At 44.7% G+C, this 26,754-nt stretch overlaps 2 protein-coding genes, 2 long non-coding RNA genes and 2 other non-coding genes across 9 annotated transcripts; 2 read left to right on the forward strand and 4 right to left on the reverse strand.

Annotated features, from left to right (window-relative positions):
- Positions 1-537: 537 nt before the first annotated feature.
- LOC127932460 (uncharacterized) lies at positions 538-15,230 on the reverse strand. Of its 3 annotated transcripts, none has more exons than XR_008145427.1 (4): positions 14,911-15,230; positions 14,490-14,571; positions 10,468-10,586; positions 538-1,612 (listed from the first exon to the last, which is right to left on the reverse strand). It is a non-coding gene; the product is annotated as an uncharacterized LOC127932460 (long non-coding RNA). The 3 variants fall into 3 exon arrangements; XR_008145428.1 differs by lacking the exon at positions 538-1,612 and adding an exon at positions 9,667-9,963; XR_008145426.1 differs by lacking the exon at positions 538-1,612 and having other exon boundaries at positions 9,667-10,586.
- Positions 3,315-17,678, forward strand: LOC127932461 (uncharacterized). Of its 2 annotated transcripts, none has more exons than XR_008145429.1 (3): positions 3,315-3,568; positions 3,804-3,885; positions 16,876-17,678. It is a non-coding gene; the product is annotated as an uncharacterized LOC127932461 (long non-coding RNA). The 2 variants fall into 2 exon arrangements; XR_008145430.1 differs by lacking the exon at positions 16,876-17,678 and adding an exon at positions 11,264-12,041.
- LOC118381200 (U6 spliceosomal RNA) lies at positions 6,465-6,571 on the reverse strand. Its single transcript, XR_004825026.2, has one exon. It is a non-coding gene; the product is annotated as a U6 spliceosomal RNA (small nuclear RNA).
- LOC127932714 (U6 spliceosomal RNA) lies at positions 12,698-12,804 on the forward strand. Its single transcript, XR_008146399.1, has one exon. It is a non-coding gene; the product is annotated as a U6 spliceosomal RNA (small nuclear RNA).
- A 904-nt stretch (positions 17,679-18,582) lies between the features above and the next one.
- LOC118381196 (uncharacterized) lies at positions 18,583-22,409 on the reverse strand. Its single transcript, XM_052528075.1, has 7 exons — positions 22,261-22,409; positions 21,350-22,153; positions 21,047-21,259; positions 20,613-20,950; positions 20,080-20,339; positions 19,702-19,950; positions 18,583-19,607 (listed from the first exon to the last, which is right to left on the reverse strand). The coding sequence occupies exons 2-7, from the start codon at positions 22,029-22,031 to the stop codon at positions 19,058-19,060; spliced, it is 2,292 nt and encodes a 763-aa protein (XP_052384035.1). The 5' UTR covers positions 22,032-22,153; positions 22,261-22,409; the 3' UTR covers positions 18,583-19,057.
- On the reverse strand, positions 22,237-25,449 carry LOC127931951 (uncharacterized). The gene is made up of 5 exons (XM_052526107.1): positions 25,349-25,449; positions 24,287-24,542; positions 23,278-23,456; positions 22,681-23,132; positions 22,237-22,582 (listed from the first exon to the last, which is right to left on the reverse strand). Exons 2-5 carry the CDS (start codon positions 24,540-24,542, stop codon positions 22,237-22,239), a joined length of 1,233 nt encoding a protein of 410 aa, XP_052382067.1. The 5' UTR covers positions 25,349-25,449.
- Positions 25,450-26,754: the final 1,305 nt, after the last annotated feature.

Genomic DNA, 26,754 nt, shown 5'->3' on the forward strand with positions numbered 1-26,754 from the left:
CACTCCCCTTCCCTATTTCGACTCCCTTATTTTCCCCTCCCATATTTTCCTGTTCCCCATTTCCCCCTCTATTTTCCCCGTCCCCTATTTTCCTTCTCCCCTAATTTTCCCCCACCTTCCCCATTTTTGTCTTCTATCCCTCCCTCTCCACTTTTCTCTCTGCCCTTTTCGCTCTCTCCCACTTTTTCTCTCTCCCCCTTTCACTCTTTCTCTCTGAGTTGTATCCCCTCTTCCCTCCAGTCTGAGTTGTATCCCCTCTTCCCTCTAGTCTGAGATGTATCCCCTCTTCCCTCTAGTCTGAGTTGTATCCCCTCTTCCCTCCAGTCTGAGTTGTATCCCCTCTTCCCTCCAGTCTGAGTTGTATCCCCTCTTCCCTCCAGTCTGAGTTGTATCCCCTCTTCCCTCTAGTCTGAGTTGTATCCCCTCTTCCCTCTAGTCTGAGTTGTATCCCCTCTTCCCTCCAGTCTGAGTTGTATCCCCTCTTCCCTCTAGTCTGAGTTGTATCCCCTCTTCCCTCTAGTCTGAGTTGTATCCCCTCTTCCCACTAGTATGAGTTGTATCCCCTCTTCCCTCCAGTCTGAGTTGTATCCCCTCTTCCCTCTAGTCTGAGTTGTATCCCCTCTTCCCTCTAGTCTGAGTTGTATCCCCTCTTCCCTCTAGTCTGAGTTGTATCCCCTCTTCCCTCTAGTCTGAGTTGTATCCCCTCTTCCCTCTAGTCTGAGTTGTATCCCCTCTTCTCTCTAGTCTGAGTTGTATCTCCTCTTCCCTCTAGTCTGAGTTGTATCTTCCCTCTAGTCTGAGATGTATATTGAGCCTTTACCACCTGTGATACCATAGTAACGGTCAACCAACTGTTTCTAGGATATTGATTTAAATATTAAAAGATGTCTCCCTCCTCCTTCATCTCCATCAAATCCACTCTTGATGGCAGAGGAGAGAGAGAGACCTAGAGAGAGACCTAGAAAGAGAGACCTATAGAGAAACAGAGAGGGAGAGACAGAGAGAGAGAGACCTAGAGAGCGAAACAGAGAGAGAGAGATCTAGGGGCCAGAGAGAGAGAGACCGAGAGATAGAGACCTAGATAGAAAGAGAGAGAGACCGAGAGAGAAAAAAAAATATAGAAAGAGAAAAAGGGAGAGAGCAAGCAGAGAAAAGGAAGTGCAGAAGAGAGAGAGAGCCAGAAACACTGGTTGCATTTCTACATCTAAGTACTGTATATACCAGATGGTACCACATTGATACACTCAAGTTGACCTTAAATGAGTCCCCCTCTCCCTCCATCTCTTATGATGTACTCACCTTCCGTTCTCTCCAGTCCAAACACCCAATATCGGGGAAGTTTTAGACAAGAAAAACTAAGAAATATAAACGTTTAGAGTCCAAAGCTCTGACGATAGCTTCTGGTGTTCTTGTATGTAAAATCAATTGCATTTGGTTGTTGAATTAACAGCCTCTGCTCGCTCGCCTCTCGGTGTGCGGTCATTCGCCCTTGAGCCGGAGTGTTTTCAGCCGACCGTTTTCTCCCCATGGCAGTTAGAAATGCAATGGACCTGGACCCGTGCTCCCGGTATCACAAACAATGCAGATGGTGATCTGCGCGCCATAGACACAGCTGGACAGAGAGACACAAAGAGAGAAATAAATCATCTGATTTTTGCCGCATGGAATATCTTCCCTCCTGATAAAATCACGATTTGTGAAGACGTTTTCACTTCAGATAAGTAATTTAAAAAGTACAAAGTTATTTGTGTCCTCTTCACACAACTGACACATTCAAAGCGGCATGTGTGACCTTACTGTGCCTTTGGCCAGCCCAGCAGCGCTGCGTGATTCTCAGAGGCGTGCGTGTCCGGTTTGTTCAAAACATTATAAACACCTACTCTTTCCATGCCATAGCCTGACCAGGTGAATGTTGGGGCTGCAAAGTAGCCTGGTTAGAGCGTTGGACTTAGTAACCTGAAGGTTGCAAGTTCAAACCCCCGAGCTGACAAGGTACACATCTGTCGTTCTGCCACTGAACAGGCAGTTAACCCACTGTTCCTAGGCCGTCATTGAAAATAAGAATTTGTTCTTAACTGACTTGCCTAGTTAAATAAAGGTTTTTAAAAAAATACTCCCTTAAAAAATACTCTATAGGTGAATAGAGGGTGAATGGGCAAGACAAAATATTGAAGTGCCTTTGAACAGGGTATGGTAGTAGGTGCCAGGCGCACCGGTTTGAATGTGTCAAGAACTGCAACGCTGCTGGATTTGTCACGCTCAACAGTTTCCCGTGTGTATCGTGCATGGCCCTCCACCCAAATGACATCCAGACAACTTGACACGACTGTCAAGTTTGTGTATATTCCATATGTTAACCAATACTTGAGAAGCGAATACAGTTGATTGACTTCATAACAAGAAGACTGTGAAAACTGTCTACACGGGTGTGTGTGACGCGTCTCTTCCTCCATTCAGATCCTATCGTGTTGACGATCGCTAGCTACGGTTTTTAACACTTTCCCCGCTAGTCAGGTTGGCCTAATGTTGCATTTCTTGCCATTTTGAAAATTATTTATGGGGGGCATTTCATCAGAACATTGCATTTATGGAAAGCATAAGGGAGTAAAATGTTGGCAAGCAATAAACATTTCAGGACGACTATGTCTGAATTATTATCCTTACACTTTCAAACATACTAGTTGAATAAGACACGAGAGAGATGATGAATTATGGCAAAGAGATTTATTTATAGACTAATACAACAATCAGTAGCGGATTTAGGTACAGGCGACATGGGCAGCCGCCCAGGGGCATCTTGCCCGGGGCAACACGGTGCGAGGCGGGCGCTGAAGGGGGGGTTCCGCCCAGGGCGACATACAAGCAAGAACCGCCACATACACTTGAAACAAATAGCCAAACTGAAAACTGCAGACAAAAAATGCTTTCTGCTACTAAGATCAGTGAAATGTAGGCTAAACTGACAGAGTGAAGAGCAGATATGTCATCTAGCAAGCAAGTCACAGTAACGAAGAACGCGAAGGGGGGATTCTGGGGGGAGATTTTCGACACAACACCTGTGCAGAAGCAAAGGCTACGTATGTATTACATGTATAACATATACTTTATAACATATACTTTATTTAACTGAAAATCCCTTATTTATTATAATTTATTGTTTTATGGTTATTTTGAGATTTGTTACACCACTTTCAAGAGTGAACTATTGTATTGTATTTATTTTCTACATGGTGTTAATGCTGTGAGGTCATCAACGGGAGTCATGCTTTTACTCCTCGGTTTGCTCAGAGCCTGATGAGGAGAGGTATGTGTTATGTTACGCTCCGCTCTTTTCAATGCACATGTAAGCAAATGTCCCAATAAAGACAACCGTCATTGATTTAGTGTTGCGCTACTGTTTTTAGGAATATATATTAGTGTGAATTGCGGGTCTCTCAGGTGCAGACAGCGTGAGTTTTCAGACAGGAATTCAGCAGTCTTTTGTCTTTTATCAGGCTGATATAGTTGTGTATGGCAGTCCAGACGGCAGCATCAAGCTTGGCTTTGTATTTGTATCCATTCCATGCAGGTGTGTTCTGAAATGTGACGATTTGATATGTAATGTTTAATGTGCTAATTAGTTAGCCGTTCTTAATTTTGTTACTTGTCTGGACATGTCAAAATGGCGTTGTTGCCTCATTAGTTTACCTCAGGTACAATAGTACACTAAGAAATATTTAGCATTTATTAGCTAATTATTTCTGTACAACATTTATACAATGAAATGAGTATTTAGAAAATATGAACATTTTGTATCCCTTCAGTCACTAAAAGAGAGACAACCAGCAGAATTGTGTCCAGAGATTTGTCTTCCACCTACACATCACCAGAACACAACGCAGAAAGGTACAGTTCCTTCAACACGTGCATGATAGGGAGATGAGGCCAGAGGTTGCATTGCATTACAACTTCTCTCTTTTCCCCTCTCTTTTCTCTCTTCCCTCCCTCCCTCCCCATTTTCTGTTCCTCTTTTTCTCTCCCTCTTTCTTTCTCTTTTCTCTCTCTCTCATTTCTCTCTCTAATTTCTCTCTCTCATTTCTCTCTCTAATTTCTCTCTCTCTCTAATTTCTCGCTCTCTCTCTAATTTCTCTCTCTCTCTCTAATTTCTCGCTCTCTCTCTAATTTCTCGCTCTCTCTCTAATTTCTCGTCTCTCTCTAATTTCTCTCTCTCTAATTTCTCTCTCTCTCTATCTCTATCTCTCTCAATTCAATTCAATTCAATTCAAGGGCTTTATTGGCATGGGAAACATGTGTTAACATTGCCAAAGCAAGTGAGGTAGACAACATACAAAGTGAATATATAAGGTGAAAAACAACAAATGAACAGTAAACATTACACATACAGAAGTTTCAAAACAGTAAAGACATTACAAATGTCATATATATATATACAATGTACAAATAGTTAAAGGACACAAGAAAATAAATAAGCATAAATATGGGTTGTATTTACAATGGTGTTTGTTCTTCACTGGTTGCCCTTTTCTCGTGGCAACAGGTCACAAATCTTGCTGCTGTGATGGCACACTGTGGAATTTCACCCAGTAGATATGGGAGTTTTTCAAAATTGGGTTGGTTGTCGAATTCTCTGTGGATCTGTGTAATCTGAGGGAAATGTGTCTCTAATATGGTCATACATTGGGCAGGAGGTTAGGAAGTGCAGCTCAGTTTCCACCTCATTTTGTGGGCAGTGAGCACATAGCCTGTCTTCTCTTGAGAGCCATGTCTGCCTAAGGCGGCCTTTCTCAATAGCAAGGCTATGCTCACTGAGTCTGTACATAGTCAAAGCTTTCCTTAATTTTGGGTCAGTCACAGTGGTCAGGTATTCTGCCGCTGTGTACTCTCTGTGTAGGGCCAAATAGCATTCTAGTTTGCTCTGTTTTTTTGTTAATTCTTTCCAATGTGTTAAGTAATTATCTTTTTGTTTTCTCATGATTTGGTTGGGTCTAATTGTGCTGTTGTCCTGGGGCTCTGTAGGGTGTGTTTGTGAACAGAGCCCCAGGACCAGCTTGCTTAGGGGACTCTTCTCCAGGTTCATCTCTCTGTAGGTGATGGCTTTGTTATGGAAGGTTTGTGAATCGCTTCCTTTTAGGTGGTTGTAGAATTTAATGGCTCTTTTCTGGATTTTGATAATTAGTGGGTATCGGCCTAATTCTGCTCTGCATGCATTATTTGGTGTTTTACGTTGTACACGGAGGATATTTTTGCAGAATTCTGCGTGCAGAGTCTCAATTTGGTGTTTGTCCCATTTTGTGAAGTCTTGGTTGGTGAGCGGACCCCAGACCTCACAACCATAAAGGGCAATGGGCTCTATGACTGATTCAAGTATTTTTAGCCAAATCCTAATTGGTATGTTGAAATGTATGTTTCTTTTGATGGCATAGAATGCCCTTCTTGCCTTGTCTCTCAGATCGTTCACAGCTTTGTGGAAGTTACCTGTGGCGCTGATGTTTAGGCCAAGGTATGTATAGTTTTTTTGTGTGCTCTAGGGCAACAGTGTCTAGATGGAATTTGAATTTGTGGTCCTGGTGACTGGACCTTTTTTGGAACACCATTATTTTGGTCTTACTGAGATTTACTGTCAGGGCCCAGGTCTGACAGAATCTGTGCATAAGATCTAGGTGCTGCTGTAGGCCCTCCTTGGTTGGTGACAGAAGCACCAGATCATCAGCAAACAGCAGACATTTGACTTCGGATTCTAGCAGGGGGAGGCCGGGTGCTGCAGACTTTTCTAGTGCCCGCGCCAATTCGTTGATATATATGTTGAAGAGGGTGGGGCTTAAGCTGCATCCCTGTCTAACCCCACGACCCTGTGTGAAGAAATGTGTTTTTTGCCAATTTTAACCGCACACTTGTTGTTTGTGTACATGGATTTTATAATGTCATATGTTTTACTACCACCACCACCATCATTACTACTACTACTACTACTACCATCATTACCACTACTACTACTACCACCACCATCATCATTACCACTACTACTACTACCACCACCAGCAAGAGCAACATCATTGATAAATACAGAGAAAAGAGTCGGCCCAAGAATTGAACCCTGTGGCACCCCCATTAGAGACTGCCAGAGGACTCGACAACATGCCCTCCGATTTGACACAAATCTGGTTAGCTTCTGGAGGTTCTTGAATGTGTTCTAAAATTAAAAATAATAGCGATACCGTATCACATTTGAGACACGAACAAAACACGTCTTCACTGCTACGCCATCTTGGGAAATTATCACTGTTTGTGATGACACCAATGGATGCAATAGCACTATGTGGCCACCAGATGGAGGTATTGGAACAACATTAACATGAAGTCACTGCCATTATGGCACAATTTCCAATGGGATTTAAAACATTTTCTTATGGGTAATACTAGGAGGAAGATGGATATCCCCCCTTATATATAGGGGTAAAAGGGGTCAAAATAAGGAACGCTTCACGAATTTGCGTGTCATCCTTGCGCAGGGGCCATGCTAATCTTCTCTGTATCGTTCCAATTTTAGTATATGTGCTGCCGAAGCGAGCACAATACAGACATAGGAGAGGCCCTCATATATAGAGCACAACCCTCCTGACGTTTCGGACCCTGGTTGCGGTCAAACAGACCTTCAGAGGCTCAAAAACCACCCACAGAAGGTTCCCACAGGATATTGTATAGACATGAAACTGCTAGGGATAATAATGGCTACCTTGTGTGTTGTAATGTTCTAACCTCTGCCTCAGAGTTGCAATGTATGCTGGGTGATATGCGAGTACACTGTCCCGTCGAGGACGTTGATAGGGTAGAACATAATGACGTAACAAAAGCCCTCGCACAAAACCCCACCCACTCACTGAAACCCGACACGCTCTGGGGCTGCATTCACTAAAGGCCCTCATGCATAAACGTAGCAGGAAATGTTGTGAAGCCTACGTCAAAAATACCCTAACATGGGGGTTTTAAAATCGTGTACCTTACGTGAAAATGTGCTATTTGGTAAGAAAGAAAGTGATCAGTGATCAACTGTAAAAACTGCTGTTTTGTGACATTTTGACTTTAGTTATAGTTGTAGAGACATTTAATTGATTATTATAAGGAATGATTCTAGACTAAAATGTAGTGTAGTAAGCTTTTGGACTCCTCCCCCTGCTGTTGTAGTTATTCTTCCCCTGGTCTTTGTTCCCCCCCTGCTGGTTTTAGTTGCTCTTCCCCTGGGCATTGTTCCCCACCCTTCCCCCGCTCTCTACAACATGGCCCGGCCAAAGATACTTATAACCAACTCCCCATTTAGTAGCGAGAGAAGCAGAATAGAGCAACACAGAAGAGTAGTAACAGAGAGGAGAGAGAACTAGAACGAGAGAAACAGCAGAGAGGGAAATGGTAAAGAGAGCGACTAGAGATTCATGTGGCCTGGCTGTGGTTGGAAGGTGACTGTTTCAACGTTCATGTTGACACATTGCCAGTGTGGTTCAATAAGAGTTTTTAAAACTGGTGGTGGGGGGAGAAAGAGACAGAAGGGGGAGAGGGAGAATGAGAAAAGAGGGAGACAAAATTGGGAGACAAAGAGAAAGAAAGGGAGAGTGAGAGACAAAGGCAGGGAAAGAAAAGGGGGGTGAGTGAGAAAAAGGGGGAGAATGATGAGAGAAAAGGGAGAGGAGAAAGAAAAATAGGGAGAGAAAGTGTGACAGAGAAAGAGGGAGAAGGGGGATGTCATTGGTTTGGCTGACTGTTTAGTTTATTTTTTATTTCACCTTTATTTAACCAGGTAGGCTAGTTGAGAACAAGTTCTCATTTACAACTGCGACCTGGCCAAGATAAAGCATAGCAGTGTGAACAGACAACACAGAGTTACACATGGAGTAAACAATTAACAAGTCAATAACACAGTAGAAAAAAAGGGGAGTCTATATACAATGTGTGCAAAAGGCATGAGGAGGTAGGTGAATAATTACAATTTTGCAGATTAACACTGGAGTGATAAATGATCTAGATGGTCATGTGCAGGTAGAGATACTGGTGTGCAAAAGAGCAGAAAAGTAAATAAATAAAAACAGTATGGGGATGAGGTAGGTAAATTGGGTGGGCTATTAACCGATGGGACTACGTACAGCTGCAGCGATCGGTTAGCTGCTCAGATAGCAGATGTTTAAAGTTGGTGAGGGAGATAAGTCTCCAACTTCAGCAATTTTTGCAATTCGTTCCAGTCACAGGCAGCAGAGAACTGGAAGGAAAGGCGGCCAAATGAGGTGTTGGCTTTAGGGATGATCAATGAGATACACATGCTGGAGCGCATGCTACGGGTGGGTGTTGCCATCGTCACCAGTGAACTGAGATAAGGCGGAACTTTACCTAGCATGGACTTGTAGATGACCTGGAGGCAGTGGGTCTGGCGACGAATATGTAGCGAGGGCCAGGCGACTAGAGCATACAAGTCGCAGTGGTAGGTGGTATAAGGTGCTTTAGTAACAAAACGGATGGCACTGTGATAAACTGCATCCAGTTTGCTGAGTAGAGTATTGGAAGCCATTTTGTAGATGACATCGCCGAAGTCAAGGATCGGTAGGATAGTCAGTTTTACTAGGGTAAGTTTGGCGGCGTGAGTGAAGGAGGCTTTGTTGCGGAATAGAAAGCTGACTCTAGATTTGATTTTAGATTGGAGATGTTTGATATGAGTCTGGAAGGAGAGTTTACAGTCTAGCCAGACACCTAGGTACTTATAGATGTCCACATATTCTAGGTTGGAACCATCCAGGGTGGTGATGCTAGTCGGGCGTGCGGGTGCAGGCAGCGAAGGGTTGAAAAGCATGAATTTGGTTTTACTAGCGTTTAAGAGCAGTTGGAGGCCACGGAAGGAGTGGCAACAAAACACGTCTTCACTGCTACGCCATCTTGGGAAATTATCACTGTTAGTGATAACACCAATGGATGCAATAGCACTATGTGGCCACCAGATGGAGGTATTGGAACAACATTAACATTAAGTCACTGCCATTATGGCACAATTTCCAATGGGATTTAAAACATTTTCTTATGGGTAATACTAGGAGGAAGATGGATGTCCCCCCTTATACAGTGCCTTGCGAAAGTATTCGGCCCCCTTGAACTTTGCGACCTTTTGCCACATTTCAGGCTTTAAACATAAAGATATAAAACTGTATTTTTTGTGAAGAATCAACAACAAGTGGGACACAATCATGAAGTGGAACGACATTTATTGGATATTTCAAACTTTTTTAACAAATCAAAAACTGAAAAATTGGGCGTGCAAAATTAGAGAGAAACAAAAAGGGAGCGAGAGAGAGAAACAAAAAGGGAGCGAGAGAGAGAAACAAAAAGGGAGCGAGAGAGAGAAACAAAAAGGGAGCGAGAGAGAGAAACAAAAAGGGAGCGAGAGAGAGAAACAAAAAGGGAGCGAGAGAGAGAAACAAAAAGGGAGCGAGAGAGAGAAACAAAAAGGGAGCGAGAGAAAGGGAGCAAAAAGAGAAGTGGGAGCAGAGAGAAAGGGAGAGAGAAAATATAGCCAATGTCTGCAATAGCGCTATGTGGCCATCAGATGGATGTATTGGAACAAAATTAACATCCATCTGGTGGCCACATAGCGCTATTGCAGACATTGGCTATATTTTTTAAATCCCATTGGAAATTGTGCCATAATGCAGTGACTTCATGTTAATTTTGTTCCAATACATCTATCTGGTGCCCACATAGAGCTACTGCATCCATTGGTGTTATCACTGACAGTCAAGCCAATCCAATGACATCCCCCTTCTCTCTCACGTTTTCTCTTTTTTGAACCACACTGAGTCACTGATGTGATCTTCCTGTCTGGGTTGGCCCCCCCCCGGGTTGTGCCGTGGCGGAGATCTTTGTGGGCTATACTCGGCCTTGTCTCAGGATGGCAAGTTGGTGGTTGAAGATATCCCTCTAGTGGTGTGGGGGCTGTGCTTTGGAAAAGTGGGTGGGGTTATATCCTTCCTGTTTGGCCCTGTCCGGGGCTATCATCGGACGGGGCCACAGTGTCTCTTGACCCCTCCTGTCTCAACCTCCAGTATTTATGCTGCAGTAGTTTATGTGTCGGGGGGCTAGGGTCAGTTTGTTATATCTGGAGAACTTCTCCTGTCTTATCTGGTGTCCTGTGTGAATTTAACCTGTTGCGTCGAGCAATCCCGTATCCGGGAGCGTAATTATAGCCTCAAGCTCATTACCATAACGCAACGTTAACTATTCATGAAAATCGCAAATGAAATGAAATAAATATATTGGCTCACAAGCTTAGCCTTTTGTTAACAACTCTGTCATTTCAGATTTTCAAAATATGCTTTTCAACCATAGCTACACAAGCATTTGTGTAAGAGTATTGATAGCTAGCATAGCATTAAGCCAAGCATTCAGCAGGCGACATTTTCACAAAAACAAGAAAAGCATTCAAATAAAATAATTTACCTTTGAAGAACTTCGGGTGTTTTCAATGAGGAGACTTTCAGTTAGATAGCAAATGTCCCGTTTTTCCCAAAATATTATTTGTGTAGGAGAAATCGATCCGTTTTGTTCATCACGTTTGGCTAAGGAAAAAAAAACAAAAATTCAGTCATTACAACGCAGAACTTTTTTCCAAATTAACTCCATAATATCGACAGAAACATGGCAAACGTTGTTTAGAATCAATCCTCAAGGTGTTTTTCACATATCTATTTGATGATAAGTAATTCGTGGCAGTTTGGTTTCTCCTCTGAAGCAAATGGTAAAATACACGCAGCTGGAGATTACGCAATAATTGCAACGGAGGACACCAACCGGAGCACCTGGTAAATGTAGTTTCTTATGGTCAATCTTCCAATGATATGCCTACAAATACGTCACAATGCTGCAGACACCTTGGGGAAACGACAGAAAGTGTAGGCTCATTCCTTGCACATTCACAGCCATATAAGGAGACATTGGAACAAAGCGCATTCAAAATCTGGGGCGTTTCCTTCCTGTTTGAAATTTCATCTTGGTTTCACCTGTAGCATCAGTTCTGTGGCACTCACAGATAATATCTTTGCAGATTTGGAAACGTCAGAGTGTTTTCTTTCCAAAGCTGTCAATTATATGCATAGTAAAGCATCTTTTCGTGACAAAATATCTTGTTTAAAACGGGAACGTTTTTTTATCCATAAATTAAAAGAGCGCCCCCTATATCCAAGAAGTTAAGTATGCTCTCTCTAATTCTCTCTTTCGCTCTTTCTTTCTCTCGGAGGAGGACCTGTGCCCTAGGCCCATGCCTCAGGACTACCTGACATGATGACTCCTTGCTGTCCCCAGTCCACCTGGCCGTGCAGCTGCTCCAGTTTCAACTGTTCTGCCTGCGGCTATGGAACCCTGACCTGTTCACCGGACGTGCTACCTGTCCCAGACATACTGTTTTCAACTCTCTAGAGACAGCAGGAGTGGTAGAGATACTCTTAATGATCGGCTATGAAAAGCCAACTGACATTTACTCCTGAGGTGCTGACTTGCTGCACCCTCGATAACTACTGTGATTATTATTATTTTGACCATGCTGGTCATCTATGAACATTTGAACATCTTGGCCATGTTCTGTTATAATCTCCACCCGGCACAGCCAGAAGAGGACTGGCCACTCCTCATAGCCTGGTTCCTCTCTAGGTTTCTTCCTAGGTTTTGACCTTTCTAGGGAGTTTTTCCTAGCCGCTGTGCTTCTACACCTGCATTGCTTGCTGTTTGGGGTTTTAGGCTGGGTTTCTGTACAGCACTTTGAGATATCAGCTCATGTACGAAGGGCTATATAAATAAAATTGATTTGACTGGCAATGTGTTAACATGAACGTTGAAACAGTCAACTTCCAACCACAGCCAGGCCACATGAATCTCTAGTTCTCCGTCGCTCTCTTTATCATTTCCCTCTCTGCTGTTGCTCTTGTTCTAGTTCTCTCTCCTCTCTCTGTCTCTACTACTCTTCTGTGTTGCTCTATTCTGCTTCTCTCGCTACTAAATGGGGAGTTATAAGTATCTTTGGCCGGGCCATGTTGCAGAGAGCGGGGGAAGGGTGGGGAACAAAGACCAAAAACCAGCAGGGGGGGGGGGTCCAAAAGCTTATAACACTACATTTTAGTCTAGAATCATTCCTTATAATAATCAATTAAATGTCTCTACATCTATAACTAATGTCAAAATGTCACAAAACAGCAGTTTACAGTTGATCACTGATCACTTTCTTACCAAATAGCACATTTTCACGTAAGGTACACGATTTTAAAATCCCCCATGTTAGGGTATTTTTGACGTAGGCTTCACAACATTTCCTGCTACGTTTATGCATGAGGACCTTTAGTGAATGCAGCCCCAGAGCGTGTCGGGTTTCAGTGAGTGGGTGGGGTTTTGTGCGAGGGCTTTTGTTACGTCATTATGTTCTACCCTATCAACGTCCTCGACGGGACAGTGTACTCGCATATCACCCAGCATACGTTGCAACTCTGAGGCAGAGGTTAGAAGATTACAACACACAAGGTAGCCATTATTATCCCTACCAGTTTCATGTCTATACAATATCCTGTGGGAACCTTCTATGGGTGGTTTTTTGAGCCTCTGAAGGTCTGTTTGACCCCAACCAGGATCCGAAACGTCAAGGGGGTTGTGCTCTATATATGAGGGCCTCTCCTATGTCTGTATTGTGCTCGCTTCGGCAGCACATATACTAAAATTGGAACGATACAGAGAAGATTAGCATGGCCCCTGCGCAAGGATGACACGCAAATTCGTGAAGCGTTCCTTATTTTGACCCCTTTTACCCCTATATATAAGGGGGGACATCCATCTTCCTCCTAGTATTACCCATAAGAAAATGTTTTAAATCCCATTGGAAATTGTGCCATAATGGCAGTGACTTCATGTTAATTTTGTTCCAATACCTCCATCTGGTGGCCACATAGTGCTATTGCATCCATTGGTGTCATCACTAACAGCGATAATTTCCCAAGATGGTGTAGCAGTGAAGACGTGTTTTGTTCGTGTCTCGAATGTGATACGGTATCGCTATTATTTTTAATTTTAGAACACATTCAAGAACCTCCAGAAGCTAACCAGATTTGTGTCAAATCGGAGGGCATGTTGTCCGGTCCTCTGGCAGTCTCTATGGGGGTGCCACAGGGTTCAATTCTTGGGCCGACTCTTTTCTCTGTATATATCAATGATGTTGCTCTTGCTGGTGGTGGTATTAGTAGTAGTAGTGGTAATGATGATGGTGGTAGTAGTGGTAATGATGGTGGTGGTAGTAGTAATGATGGTGGTGGTAGTAGTAATGATGGTGGTGGTAGTAGTAGTAGTAGGGTGATGGTAATGATACCAGTTTAGTGATGATGGTAGTAGTAGTGATGGTGGTGGTGGTTGTAGTAGTAGTAGTAATGGTGGTGGTGGTGGTAGTAGTAGGGTAATGATACCAGTTTAGTGATGATGGTAGTAGTAGTGATGGTGGTGGTGGTTGTAGTAGTAGTAGTAATGGTGGTGGTAGTAGTAGGGTAATGATAGCAGTTTAGTGATGATGGTGGTATGAGTAGTAGTAGTAATAACAGTAATAGTAGTAGTGGTGGTAGTAGTAGTAGTAGTAATGATGGTGGTAGTAGTAGTAGTAGTAGTAATGATGGTGGTGGTGGTAGTATTAGTAATAATAATGGTGGTGGTAGTAGTAGTAATGATGATGGTGGTGGTAGTAGGAGTAGTAGTAATGATGATGGTAGTTGTAGTACTGATGTAATGGTGAAGCTTAGTTATTTAGTTATAAGTTTGTTTCATTTTCCATTTTTATTTATTATATTTCTACTACTGACTTACCTTGTTATTTTTGTATTTCATGTTGTATTATCATTTGCCACCATTTTATATTACTATTTGTTATCTTTTTATAATTGTATTACAATGTATATTGAGTACATTGTTGTTTTAGCAAAAGACAATGATTTCCATACCAATAAAGTAGCTTGAATTAGGAAAAAAATGAATTTGAGAGAAAGGAGAAAAAAAGGAGCGAGAAAGGAGAGAGAGAGAGAGAAAGAAGAGAGGGAGAGAAAAAAGAGAGAAAGGGGAGAGAGAAAGAAAGAGAAGAGAGAGAAAGGAGAGAGAAAGAGAGGAGAGGGAGAAAGAGAAAGAAGAGAGAGAAAGGAGAGAGAGAAAGAAGAGAGGGAGAAAGGAAAGAGAGAAAAGAGAGAGAAAGAGGAGAGAGAAAGAAAGGGGAGAGAAATTAGAGAGAGAAAAGTGAGAGTAAAGAGAAAAGAGAAAGGAGTGGAATGAAAAGAGAAAAAGAAAGAGGGAGAGAAAAAGAAGAACAGAGAAAATGGGAGGGAGGGAGAGAGAGAGAGAGAAAGAGGTTCCAGGGAAGAGAGGGGAAAAGAGAGAAGTTGTAATGCAATGCAACCTCTGGCCTCATCTCCCTATCATGCACGTGTTAAAGGCACTGTACAGTACTGTACCTTTCTGCGTTGTGTTCTGGTGAGGTGTAGGTGGAAGACAAGTCTCTGGACACAATTCTGCTGGTTGTCTCTCTTTTAGTGACTGAAGGGATACAAATACAAGACAAAGGTTGGTGCTGCTGTCTGGACTCCCAAACACAACTATATTAGCCTCTCTTCATCACGCTCTGAGCTAACTCACGTCAACAACTAAAAATGTACGTGTTCATATTTTCAAAAGACTCATTTCATTTTATAAATGTTGTACAGAAATAATTAGCTAATAAATGCTAAATATTTATTAGTGTACTATTGTACCTGAGGTATACTAATGAGGCAACAACGCCATTTTGACATGTCCAGACAAGTAACAAAATTAACAACAGCTAACTAATTAGCACATTAAACATTACATATCAAATCGTCACATTTCACAACACACCTGCATGGAATGGATACAAATACAAAGCCAAGCTTGATGCTGCCGTCTGGACTGCCATACACAACTATATCAGCCTGATAAAAGACAAAAGACTGCTGAATTCCTGTCTGAAAACTCACGCTGTCTGCACCTGAGAGACCCGCAAAGGTAACGGTGGCTGGGCAAACCTTGCAAAGTTGCAATCAAACATTATCCCCATTCACACTAATATATATTCCTAAAAACAGTAGCGCAACACTAAATCAATGACGATCTAATTTTCGGTTGTCTTTTTTGGGACATTTGCTTACATGTGCATTGAAAAGAGCGGAGCGTAACATAACACATACCTCTCCTCATCAGGCTCTGAGCAAACCGAGGAGTAAAAGCATGACTCCCGTTGATGACCTCACAGCATTAACACCATGTGGAAAATAAATACAATACAATAGTTCACTCTTGAAAGTGGTGTAACAAATCTCAAAATAACCATAAAACAATAAATTATAATAAATGAGGGATTTTCAGTGAAATAAAGTATATGTTATAAATAAAGTATATGTTATACCTGTAATACATACGTAGCCTTTGCTTCTGCACAGGTGTTGTGTCGAAAATCTCCCCCCAGAATCCCCCCTTCGCGTTCTTCGTTACTGTGACTTGCTTGCTAGATGACATTTCTGCTCTTCACTCTGTCAGTTTAGCCTACATTTCACTGATCTTAGTAGCAGAAAGCATTTTTGTCTGCAGTTTTCAGTTTGGCTATTTGTTTCAAGTGTATGTGGCGGTTCTTGCTTGTATGTCGCCCTGGGCGGAACCCCCCCTTCAGCGCCCGCCTCGCACCGTGTTGCCCCGGGCAAGATGCCCCTGGGCGGCTGCCCACGTCGCCTGTACCTAAATCCGCTACTGATTGTTGTATTAGTCTATAAATAAATCTCTCTGCCATAATTCATCATCTCTCTCGTGTCTTATTCAACTAGTATGTTTGAAAGTGTAAGGATAATAATCCAGACATAGTCGTCCTGAAATGTTTATTGCTTGCCAACATTTTACTCCCTTATGCTTTCCATAAATGCAATGTTCTGATGAAATGCCCCCCATAAATAATTTTCAAAAAGGCAAGAAATGCAACATTAGGCCAACCTGACTAGCGGGGAAAGTGTTAAAAACCGTAGCTTGCGATCGTCAACACGATAGGATCTGAATGGAGGAAGAGACGCGTCACACACACCCGTGTAGACAGTTTTCACAGTCTTCTTGTTATGAAGTCAATCAACTGTATTCGCTTCTCAAGTATTGGTTAACATATGGAATATACACAAACTTGACAGTCGTGTCAAGTTGTCTGGATGTCATTTGGGTGGAGGGCCGTGCACGATACACACGGGAAACTGTTGAGTGTGACAAATCCAGCAGCGTTGCAGTTCTTGACACATTCAAACCGGTGCGCCTGGCACCTACTACCATACCCTGTTCAAAGGCACTTAAATATTTTGTCTTGCCCACTCTATTCACCTATAGAGTATTTTTTTAAGGGAGTATTTTTTAAAACCTTTATTTAACTAGGCAAGTCAGTTAAGAACCAATTCTTATTTTCAATGACGGCCTAGGAACAGTGGGTTAACTGCCTGTTCAGTGGCAGAACGACAGATTTGTACCTTGTCAGCTCGGTGGTTTGAACTTGCAACCTTCAGGTTACTAGTCCAACGCTCTAACCAGGCTACTTTGCAGCCCCAACATTCACCTGGTCAGGCTATGGCATGGAAAGAGTAGGCACAGTAAGGTCACACATGCCGCTTTGAATGTGTCAGTTGTGTGAAGAGGACACAAATAACTTTGTCCTTTTTTAAATTATTTATCTTTAGTGAAAACGTCTTCACAAATCGTGATTTTATCAGGAGGGAAGATATTCCATGCGGCAAAAATCGGATGATTTATTTCTCTCTTTGTGTCTCTCTGTCTCTGTCTCTCTGTCTCTGTGTCCAGCTGTGTCTATGGCGCGCAGATCACCATCTGCATTGTTTGTGATACCGGGAGCACGGGTACAGGTCCGTTGCATTTCTAACTGCCATGGGGAGAAAACGGTCGGCTGAAAACACTCCAGACAAGGGCGAATGACCGCACACCGAGAGGCGAGCGAGCAGAGGCTGTTAATTCAACAACCAAATGCAATTGATTTTTACATACAAGAACACCAGAAGCTATCGTCAGAGCTTTGGACTCTAAACGTTTATATTTCTTAGTTTTTCTTGTCTAAAACTTCCCCGATATTGGGTGTTTGGACTGGAGAGAACGGAAGGTGAGTACATCATAAGAGATGGAGGGAGAGGGGGACTCATTTAAGGTCAACTTGAGTGTATCAATGTGGTATCATGTGGTATATGCAGTGTTGTATCATGTGGTATATGCAGTACTTAGATGTAGAAATGCAACCAGTGTTTCTGGCTCTCTCTCTTCTGCACTTCCTTTTCTCTGCTTGCTCTCTCCCTTTTTCTATATTTTTTTCTCTCTCTCTCTCGGTCTCTATCTCTCGGTCTCTCTCTCTCTCTGGCCCCTAGATCTCTCTCTGTTTCACTCTCTAGGTCTCTGTCTCTCCCTCTCTGTTTCTCCCTCTCTGTTTCTCTATAGGTCTCTCTTTCTAGGTCTCTCTTTCTAGGTCTCTCTTTCTAGGTCTCTCTCTCTGCCATCAAGAGTGGATTTGATGGAGATGAAGGGGGACGGAGGAGGGAGACATCTTTTAATATTTAAATCAATATCCTAGAAACAGTTGGTTGACCGTTACTATGATATCATGGGTGGTAAAGGCTCAATATACATCTCAGACTGGAGGGAAGAGGGGATACAACTCAGACTAGAGGGAAGAGGGGATACAACTCAGACTAGAGGGAAGAGGGGATACAACTCAGACTAGAGGGAAGAGGGGATACAACTCAGACTGGAGGGAAGAGGGGATACAACTCAGACTAGAGGGAAGAGGGGATACAACTCAGACTAGAGGGAAGAGGGGATACAACTCAGACTAGAGAGAACAGGGGATACAACTCAGACTGGAGGGAAGAGGGGATACAACTCAGACTAGAGAGAACAGGGGATACAACTCAGAGATAAAGAGTGAAAGGGGGAGAGAGAAAAGGGGAGAGAGAGCGAGTGGAAGGGGGCGAGAGAAAAGGGCAGAGAGAAAAGTGGAGAGGGAGGGATAGAAGACAAAAATGGGGAGAGAGAAAAAGATGGGGAAGGGAGGGGAAAATTAGGGGAGAAGGAAAATAGGGGTGGGGGAGGGAAATATGCCAGGGGAGAATATATGCCAGGGGAGAATAGGGGTAGGGAAATATAAGGAGGGAAATTAGGGGAGAGAAAACAGTGGGGGAATGTAGGAGGGGAAAATAGTGGGAAAAATATAGGGGATGGGGAGGGAAACATAGGAGGGGGAAAAAAATATTAGACCTGGTGCTCAAAGCACATGGCTACTTAATATGCATTGTTGACACACCCCTGCCAACTCCTCCTCTCACCCAGCAAAACCCCCCATTTCCCCTCCTCCTTCCACAGAGAAGTATGGGCAATATCCTTGGGCAAAGATATTTCCCATTCTTCTCTGTCCAAGGAGGGGAAATGGGGGGTGTTGCTGGGTGAGAGGAGGAGTTTGCAGGGGGCATGTCATCAATGGTCTAAACAGGAAGACAGACACAGAAGCCCAGTCTAGGAGTTTTAATGATGAACCAGAATATACATAGGGAAACAGGATGAAATGCAAGATAATTATTGCAATGTAAATCCAATAAACATTAAATAAATGTAAGCAATCTCCATAGTGAAATGTGGACAGAAATGTTTGCAAAAGGTAATCTAGTCTACCAAGAAGTTGAGTTTTCACCTGAAGATGTGTTGATAAATCATGTTTGATTTATATTTGTATATTTTAATGTCTATCCTCTTATTTTTTTTTTACAGGATTTTGTTTGGGAACAGACCGATGTTAGTCTGGTGTCTCGCCTCAGAACTGCCTACCATGGGTTACCCTACCAGTAGTCTTATAGACTACAGACAATATAGCTCTGAGGGTCCTCAACACACACAAGCCTCTACACCGCGCTCAAGGTCTCGGTCCAGGTAGAGGGGAACAGTGAACTATTTACAAATAAAAACGTCCGACCACCCAGCCAGTGGCTCAGTGTCCTTCACCTCGCCCCTTAGCGTCCTTCATTTCCGCCAGCCACTGGGCCACGTCCTTACCCCCAGCAGCAACAGAGCAGAACCCCACGCCGCCGAAGTGGCTGTGGCCCGTCTCCCGGCGCTTCGGCAATCCGCATTTGGAGCAGACGTAATGCTCACTTTGCCTTCTCTTCCCGGCTGTCCCCTCCTCTGTGTCCGCCGCCATCCTCTTCCTCCTCCTCCAAGCCGTTGTCCTTGACACTGTAGGTGAAGAGCAGCCCGTCTGTGGTCCTTGGGCTGGGGAGGGGCCGGGAAGTGCGGGGGGTTGTTGCTCCAGGTGGGCTGGCAGAATGGGCACGTGAGCGGGCTCTCCTTGCTGGATGGTTTGGCGTGGGACCGGGGGGGAGGGTGGCGTAGGGAAAAGGAAGGGTGCCCTGATTCCCTCCTGCTTGAAGTGGAGGGGCTTGGCTGCAGGGAGGGGCTGGGTGGTGACGCTGGGGGCAGCAGCGAGCCCCATTCCCTGCTGCAGCACCATCCTCTCCCTCTCCTTCTGACGCCGGGAAAACCTGAAACAGGGAGAGAAAACAAACAAGCTGTCACTCAGATTGTCATTAGTCACAAGGCTTTATGTAACAAGTCGTCCATAAGTTAATGTCTTACCACTGACTAATGGTCCTTTGATTCAGCTCAAAGAGCTGAAGGTTGGTCTGGGCCATCAACCTCGGGCTGTTCAGCACTGCCTCCCTGATGCCCACGTAGTCTGCCAGAATGAGCGCCCACCTGCTCTTCTTGACGCCGGCAGACTGCGTGGCACTGGGATGGATTTGACAGAGCTGACTGCAAATGGCCTCCACCAAACGGCTGGTGCCCGGCCAATTTGCAGGGCCCGAGTTGAGTCCGAGAAGGCAACTGAAACAGAAGAGATAAATAATTAGAGAACATTGAAAAATGATAGCCATCGCCTGACCTTCATATGCATTTAATGTAGAGGCAGGCAATAAAATAGTAAGGTGGAGGACATGAACACTAACAACATACCGTTGGAGAGAGTCTTTTCCTAGGATAATGGACGACTTCCCCTTCGTTGCTTTGAACCGCCCCTGAACGATCCTCTCCTGGTGTCGGGCAGGGTAGATCAAGCGCTGTTTGTCGAAGTCTGGCAGCACCAGCCACAGTGCCACCAGACCGTCTACCCTGCGGTCCGACAACCCCTGACGGTTCCTCACCCCCACCAAGGCCCTGGCAAGCCTGCGGACATGCTGGTAGCCTGGCATTGCATCAGGACCTTTAGTCTCCTCCTGAAGATAAAGAGATAATGTCCTACATTTAGGGGTAACACTTAAGATGTTTCTACAAAGGAAATAGATGTTATTTTACATTGTGTAACTAACAGAAAATAACACTGATGGATTCTTTTAAAATGTGATCTTTCTAAAATGTTTGCACTCAGCTGATGGCATCCTTGTTATTAAACACCCAAAACTTGTGTCTTGAGTTTGTCTCAATTCCTTATTTAAGAGGTTACAATAGCATGTATGTTTTTACCAACACAAAAGGTCAAGTATAATTACCTCTGAATCAGAGGAGTGTTCAGGGTGAGGAGAACTGTGTCGACCAGGGGCCTCAGGAGAGCTTCCGTCTTCAGGGGCGGTGGGACTGGATGGCCCAGACCTGGGTGCGTCAGCAGGTCCCCCTGACAGAGGTGCTGCTGAGCTGGAGGACGGGGCGCTCATAGGCGTGACATGGGGGATGTGGACTGTCTGGTCTACATCCTCCTCCTGAAAGCCCTCGTCCTCCTCGTCGAGCTGCTCGACGGCGGCTGCCTCTTCCGGAAGGTCAGGGTCCCCGCTGACATCCTGCAGCACTCTGCCAGTCTGCGAGTACAGGTACTCCACTCCGAGGAGTTCCCCTATGAAATAAATCAAATAAAAAGCAGAGTAGAGAAGTGTTAATGGGATGTAATTAATGAAACTGATGTAAATGTTCATTCTCTTACTTGACTTACCTGTGTACTCGCTAGGCTTGGAGTAGTCCTTAACCTGTTCCTTGCCAAGCACAATTTGGCTGCTAAGGTTAAGGATGTGCTGCAGGTGGCCACTGTAGGAGAGCAGGGGCTTCCTGTTCTTCCCCTCCACTGCTGCCTGCGCACGGTCCTCGTTCCACCTCATCAGTCCATCCAACAGGAATGCCTGGAAATGCATTGCATTTGCCCTGGTACCTGAGAGAACAAGGCACGATTAGGGTGGGAGAGCTGTTGCTGTTAACATTAAACATTAAGCATTACTTTAAGCTCCACAATGACAACTACCTGGGATGAACCGGTTGAGGTGGAGATGGAATGACTCCAAGGATGTGGAGCCCCGTGCGCAGCGATAAACCGGCAACATCACGCCGCCCTTGGTGATTTTGCCGGTCTTGGTGTACAGCTGTACACCGGGTGGGTCCTGTATGCAGTGGAGGTGGCGCCTCTGCTCTTTCCAGATCGCCTGAATGCGGATGGAGTCCAGCAACGGGATGCCCAGGGTGTCGACCCCCTTCTCGCTGTTGAAGGTCTCGAGGAGGTCAAGGAGAAGGACTTCGGTCGCCGCAGCTCCACGCGTACGACGCCGGCAGTGAAGCGCAATCTCCTTCCTGCCGATTTTCTTCGAAACCTCTGCCTCGGTGAGGCCGACCATCCCGTGCTTCCCCTCCAGCTCAGACCTCTTGGCCTCCAGCAGTCGGCAGACATCGCCTGCATCCCACTCAAAGATGCAGGCTGACAGCTGCCGCATGAAGGGACCGTAGAGCTGGTGGCTCTCAGTGGTGACACCTGACGCGAACCGCCGCATCAGGTGCCAGATGTCCAGCCGAACCACCAGCTGGTCCCAGTCATTGTACATGGCACCTGTCTTTGATCCGCCGAAGCTGGAGCAGCAGTCTCGGTCCACGTACATGAGCTTGGGGGGCGCCACCCCGGCGAGCCGGTACCGTTCCATGAGACCAGCCGCCATGGGAGCAGGCCCTCGCCCTCACCGGCAGTGAGGACACTGACGAGGACCTGCCCATGCTCGTTACCGACGTTGGTAACCCAGGCGGCCGTGTCTGCAGCGGTACCCACAAGCTTTTTAGTCACCTGGAGACAGACACACAAAAGACAGAAAGGTAAAGACATTATTTAAATATAGATATAAAAAAAAAATCAGACATGACTCATCTTCACATTTTTAAGTGAAAACTCACCTTCTTGGTAGAGTCCATCTTTAAGATGGACCCAAAGACGGAGGTGACCCTGGCCTTCACCTCGTCCAGCCGCGATAGCACGTCATGGCTGTAGACGGTCAGAAGCCAGACGGGTGAGGGCACCGGGGGCATCTCCGGTGGATCAGTGAACTGCCGCCCAATGCCCAAGGCCAGAAACTGCTTGCACTCCCCGAGGTACTGTATACAACGCTGCATCCAGGACTCGCTGTGACTTTCACACAGCTTGCTGTAGGTCTGTGACGCACTGTTCCCCAAAGTGCGCGACCTCAGCATCCTCACAACCCGCAGGTCACAGGACAGGCTAGAGAGAGAGAAAAGAGAGAGAGAGAGAGAGAAAGCATATGAATGACATGCATTCATTTAACTTCATTACTAACTAACAAAACCTTGTGAACTTACTTGTATGTCAATATTGCTGGAAACTGGCAGCGATGCCGAGCGTCCAGCTGACTGACAAGGTCCCGTGACCACCCCGCGACCTTCTTCTTACACCGGCCGCATTCCAGGTACTCAGTGGCCATGAGATACCAGCGGTCGATGTCCAAGACCCTCCGGATGGTCTTGTAGAGCCCAGCCTGGCACAGTGTGCCTCTGCACCCAGACTGGGGACATGCCAGCTTGTATGTCCATATACGTACGGGCATCCAAAGGAACAGCTGACATGCGAAGAAGGGGTCGGGGGATGCGGGTGGCTGATTGTAGATCGGCCGCGGTTGGGGAGGGTTCCACCACGTGACCAGGTCAGTGGTGAGTGTCGACCTCCCAAAGCTATCCCTGGTGAACAGCGTGCGGCCGATCCACCGCTGCTGCTCCTTGGTGAGAGATGAACGCCAACTCTCTGGAAGCAGCAGCTGAGTGAGAGGAGAGAGTGATGGGGGAGAAGGGATGGTAATGTTTCAGAGAAACGGACAGGGAGAGAGTATGCAGGAGACAAGACAACTGTGTCCAATGTTTAATATCTTAACAATGTGGAGTAATTACAGTTGATGAATTTACCTCAGCACTTTCTGAGGCGGGCCTTGGAGGCAGGAAGGACTGCCGGGGCAAATCCTCCTCTTCGCTCCGCCCTAGTAGGGCAGGAGCAGGGACCGGGTCAGGAACCGGGGCAGGGACCGGGGCTCGGTCATTTGGAGGCAGAGGCCGAGGGAGCGATGGGTGGAGATGTTGGGCTACGGCTTTTGCAGTGACACAGAAATATATAGGTTAAATTAATGAATAAATGCTTCCATGAATGAACAGACATATGTATATGAACAGTGATTAAGTTAATAGCACAATTCCAACATGCCCAGATGAATATCAATCAGTGATAGGATGTAACAAAATAATTAAATGAGTGTTGGTCAAGTTTGAGTGTAAAACTTACATGAAATTAGTGATTAAAATGGAAAATAGAAAGTCATGATTATGTGACATACAGGATGACAGCGACATGCAGGATGACAGCTACATACAGGATGACAGCTACATACAGGATGACAGCCACATACAGGATGACAGCCACATACAGGATGACAGCCACATACAGGATGACAGCCACATACAGGATGACAGCCACATACAGGATGACAGCCACATACAGGATGACAGCCACATACAGGATGACAGCCACATACAGGATGACAGCCACATACAGGATGAAAGCCACATACAGGATGACAGCCACATACAGGATGACAGCTACATACAGGATGACAGCTACATACAGGATGACAGCCACATACAGGATGACAGCTACATACAGGATGACAGCCACATACAGGATGACAGCCACATACAGGATGACAGCTACATACAGGATGACAGCTACAGTGGCAAGGGAAGATATTTAATAGTGCATACATGCAGTGACTCTCCTCTAAAACCCAGATGACTCTTACCAATACATTTCCTTGGGCTGATGACAGGGACAAATATTCAAAACACTTTAATACATGTCAGCAAAAACTTGAACTGAATAATTATCAAATGTCCCATGTCAATTAATAGTGATGTAAAAACATACATGTGTCTATGTCAGCAGCTGCTTTGACCAGCTCTGCGCACCGGCTCAGGACGACCATCTCTGCACCGGGGTCACCTCCCTCGGAGACGACACGGGCTCGAGCCTCTGCTTCCACTTCCTCCCACTTCTTAGCCCTCACAGGGGGGCCCTGAGCACCAGAAGCAGGGGGGCCGTCAGCGGCCACTTTTACTGCCTGGGGTGTGGACTTGAGGACCAACTCCTGTGAGGGCGTGAACCAGAAACTAGGATTTTCCATCTTAGGAGGCAAGAAAAACACTATTATCATGACTGAGGAGTGACCAGTGACAAGTAACAGCATAACTGTATTAGATACATATAAAAGGAACTTATGTTTGCTTGATAGGTCTGCTAGGAGGAGGACAGCAGTGGGGGGTTTGGGGGTTATGGGTAGGATTAGGGTGATTTATTATTTCACATGCAGTTAAATTCAGTTTACATAGAAAGACACGTTTGCCCCCAATGACCATCAATACAATGCATTCAACTACATACACTTCAAATGCATGCCATCAAAAAACGAAGAAAAATCGACAATTAAACAGTATACAATTCCAAGTTTGAGTTGATATAGATGTTAGCTAAGGTTTCATAGGGTTGTCAGCAGTCAAATAAACGTTTGCGCTGTTGTAAACCTTGTTTACAGTAGCTAGCGATCTACAGATGTTGTTAAATTACACAGTTCGGGTAGCTCCTGTAGTCAAACAATTCGGTTGGCTAGACGTGTTATTGTCATATTTCATCACATTTTACTAGTTGATTATTTTAATTTCTTTGCAATATATATACATAGGATATTATCCATTTCTGTCAGAAAAATATTTGATAGACAATGCTAACTTGCCTGCGCACAGCATGCAGCACACTATACTAGAGCTACAGTAGCTAGCGATCTACAGACGTTGTTAAATTACACAGTTCGGGTAGCCTCTGTCGTAAAAAAAAATGCGGTTGGCCAGAGGTGTTAATGTCATATTTCATCACATTTATAGTCCTTGGTGTGGATTTCTTTGCAAATTAAGCGAAATTACCACAGATACTCACCGGGTAGGTATGATCAAAACAATGGCTGCCGGAAAATATATTTTTTTTTGTGGTCAAGTTTACGTTCCAGGACTTTCGGAGAGTGATGATTGGCTGAAAAACATTTCAAACAAGCTAGACTTTTCATTGGTGGGTTTTTGCTCTCTTTCTCCAATTTGAAACAAGCTAAAGCTCTGATTGGAGGAGAGGACTAATGGAACAATATGGGTATTTGGAACATTAGGAAAATAGAAGAATGACACGCAAATTCGTGAAACGTTCCTTATTTTGACCCCTTTTACCCCTATATATAAGGGGGGACATCCATCTTCCTCCTAGTATTACCCATAAGAAAATGTTTTAAATCCCATTGGAAATTGTGCCATAATGGCAGTGACTTCATGTTAATTTTGTTCCAATACGCAATAGCGCTAACAGTGATAATTTCCAAATTTCCAGTGAAGACGTGTTTTGTTCGTGTCTCGTGTGCTTTTGTATTTTTTGTATATATATTTAAATTTGATTTTCGATCTCTTTTCGATTTTTAATTTGATTATACCTTCCGGTAACCTGCCTCACCCAATGTGATACGGTATCGCTATTATTTTTAATTTTATAACACATTCAATAACCTCCAGAAGCTAACCAGATTTGTGTCAAATCGGAGGGCATGTTGTCCGGTCCTCTGGCAGTCTCTATGGGGGTGCCACAGGGTTCAATTCTTGGGCCGACTCTTTTCTCTGTATATATCAATGATGTTGCTCTTGCTGCGGGCGATTCCCTAATCCACCTCTACGCAGACGACACCATTCTGTATACTTCTGGCCCTTTCTTGGCCACTGTGCTATCTAACCTCCAAACGAGCTTCAATGCCATACAACACTCCTTCCGTGGCCTCCAACTGCTCTTAAACGCTCGTAAAACCAAATGCATGCTTTTCAACCGTTCGCTGCCTGCACCCGCACGCCCGACTAGCATCACCACCCTGGATGGTTACAACCTAGAATATGTGGACATCTATAAGTACCTAGGTGTCTGGCTAGACTGTAAACTCTCCTTCCAGACTCATATCAAACATCTCCAATCTAAAATAAAATCTAGAGTCGGCTTTCTATTCCGCAACAAAGCCTCCTTCACTCACGCCGCCAAACTTACCCTAGTAAAACTGACTATCCTACCGATCCTTGACTTCGGCGATGTCATCTACAAAACAGCTTCCAATACTCTACTCAGCAAACTGGATGCAGTTTATCACAGTGCCATCCGTTTTGTTACTAAAGCACCTTATACCACCCACCACTGCGACTTGTATGGTCTAGTCGGCTGGCCCTCGCTACATATTCGTCGCCAGACCCACTGGCTCCAGGTCATCTACAAGTCCATGCTAGGTAAAGCTCCGCCTTATCTCAGTTCACTGGTCACGATGG

Source organism: Oncorhynchus keta, chromosome 10 (genome assembly GCF_023373465.1).
Source record: "Oncorhynchus keta strain PuntledgeMale-10-30-2019 chromosome 10, Oket_V2, whole genome shotgun sequence".
In the NCBI taxonomy this organism is placed as follows: domain Eukaryota; kingdom Metazoa; phylum Chordata; class Actinopteri; order Salmoniformes; family Salmonidae; genus Oncorhynchus; species Oncorhynchus keta.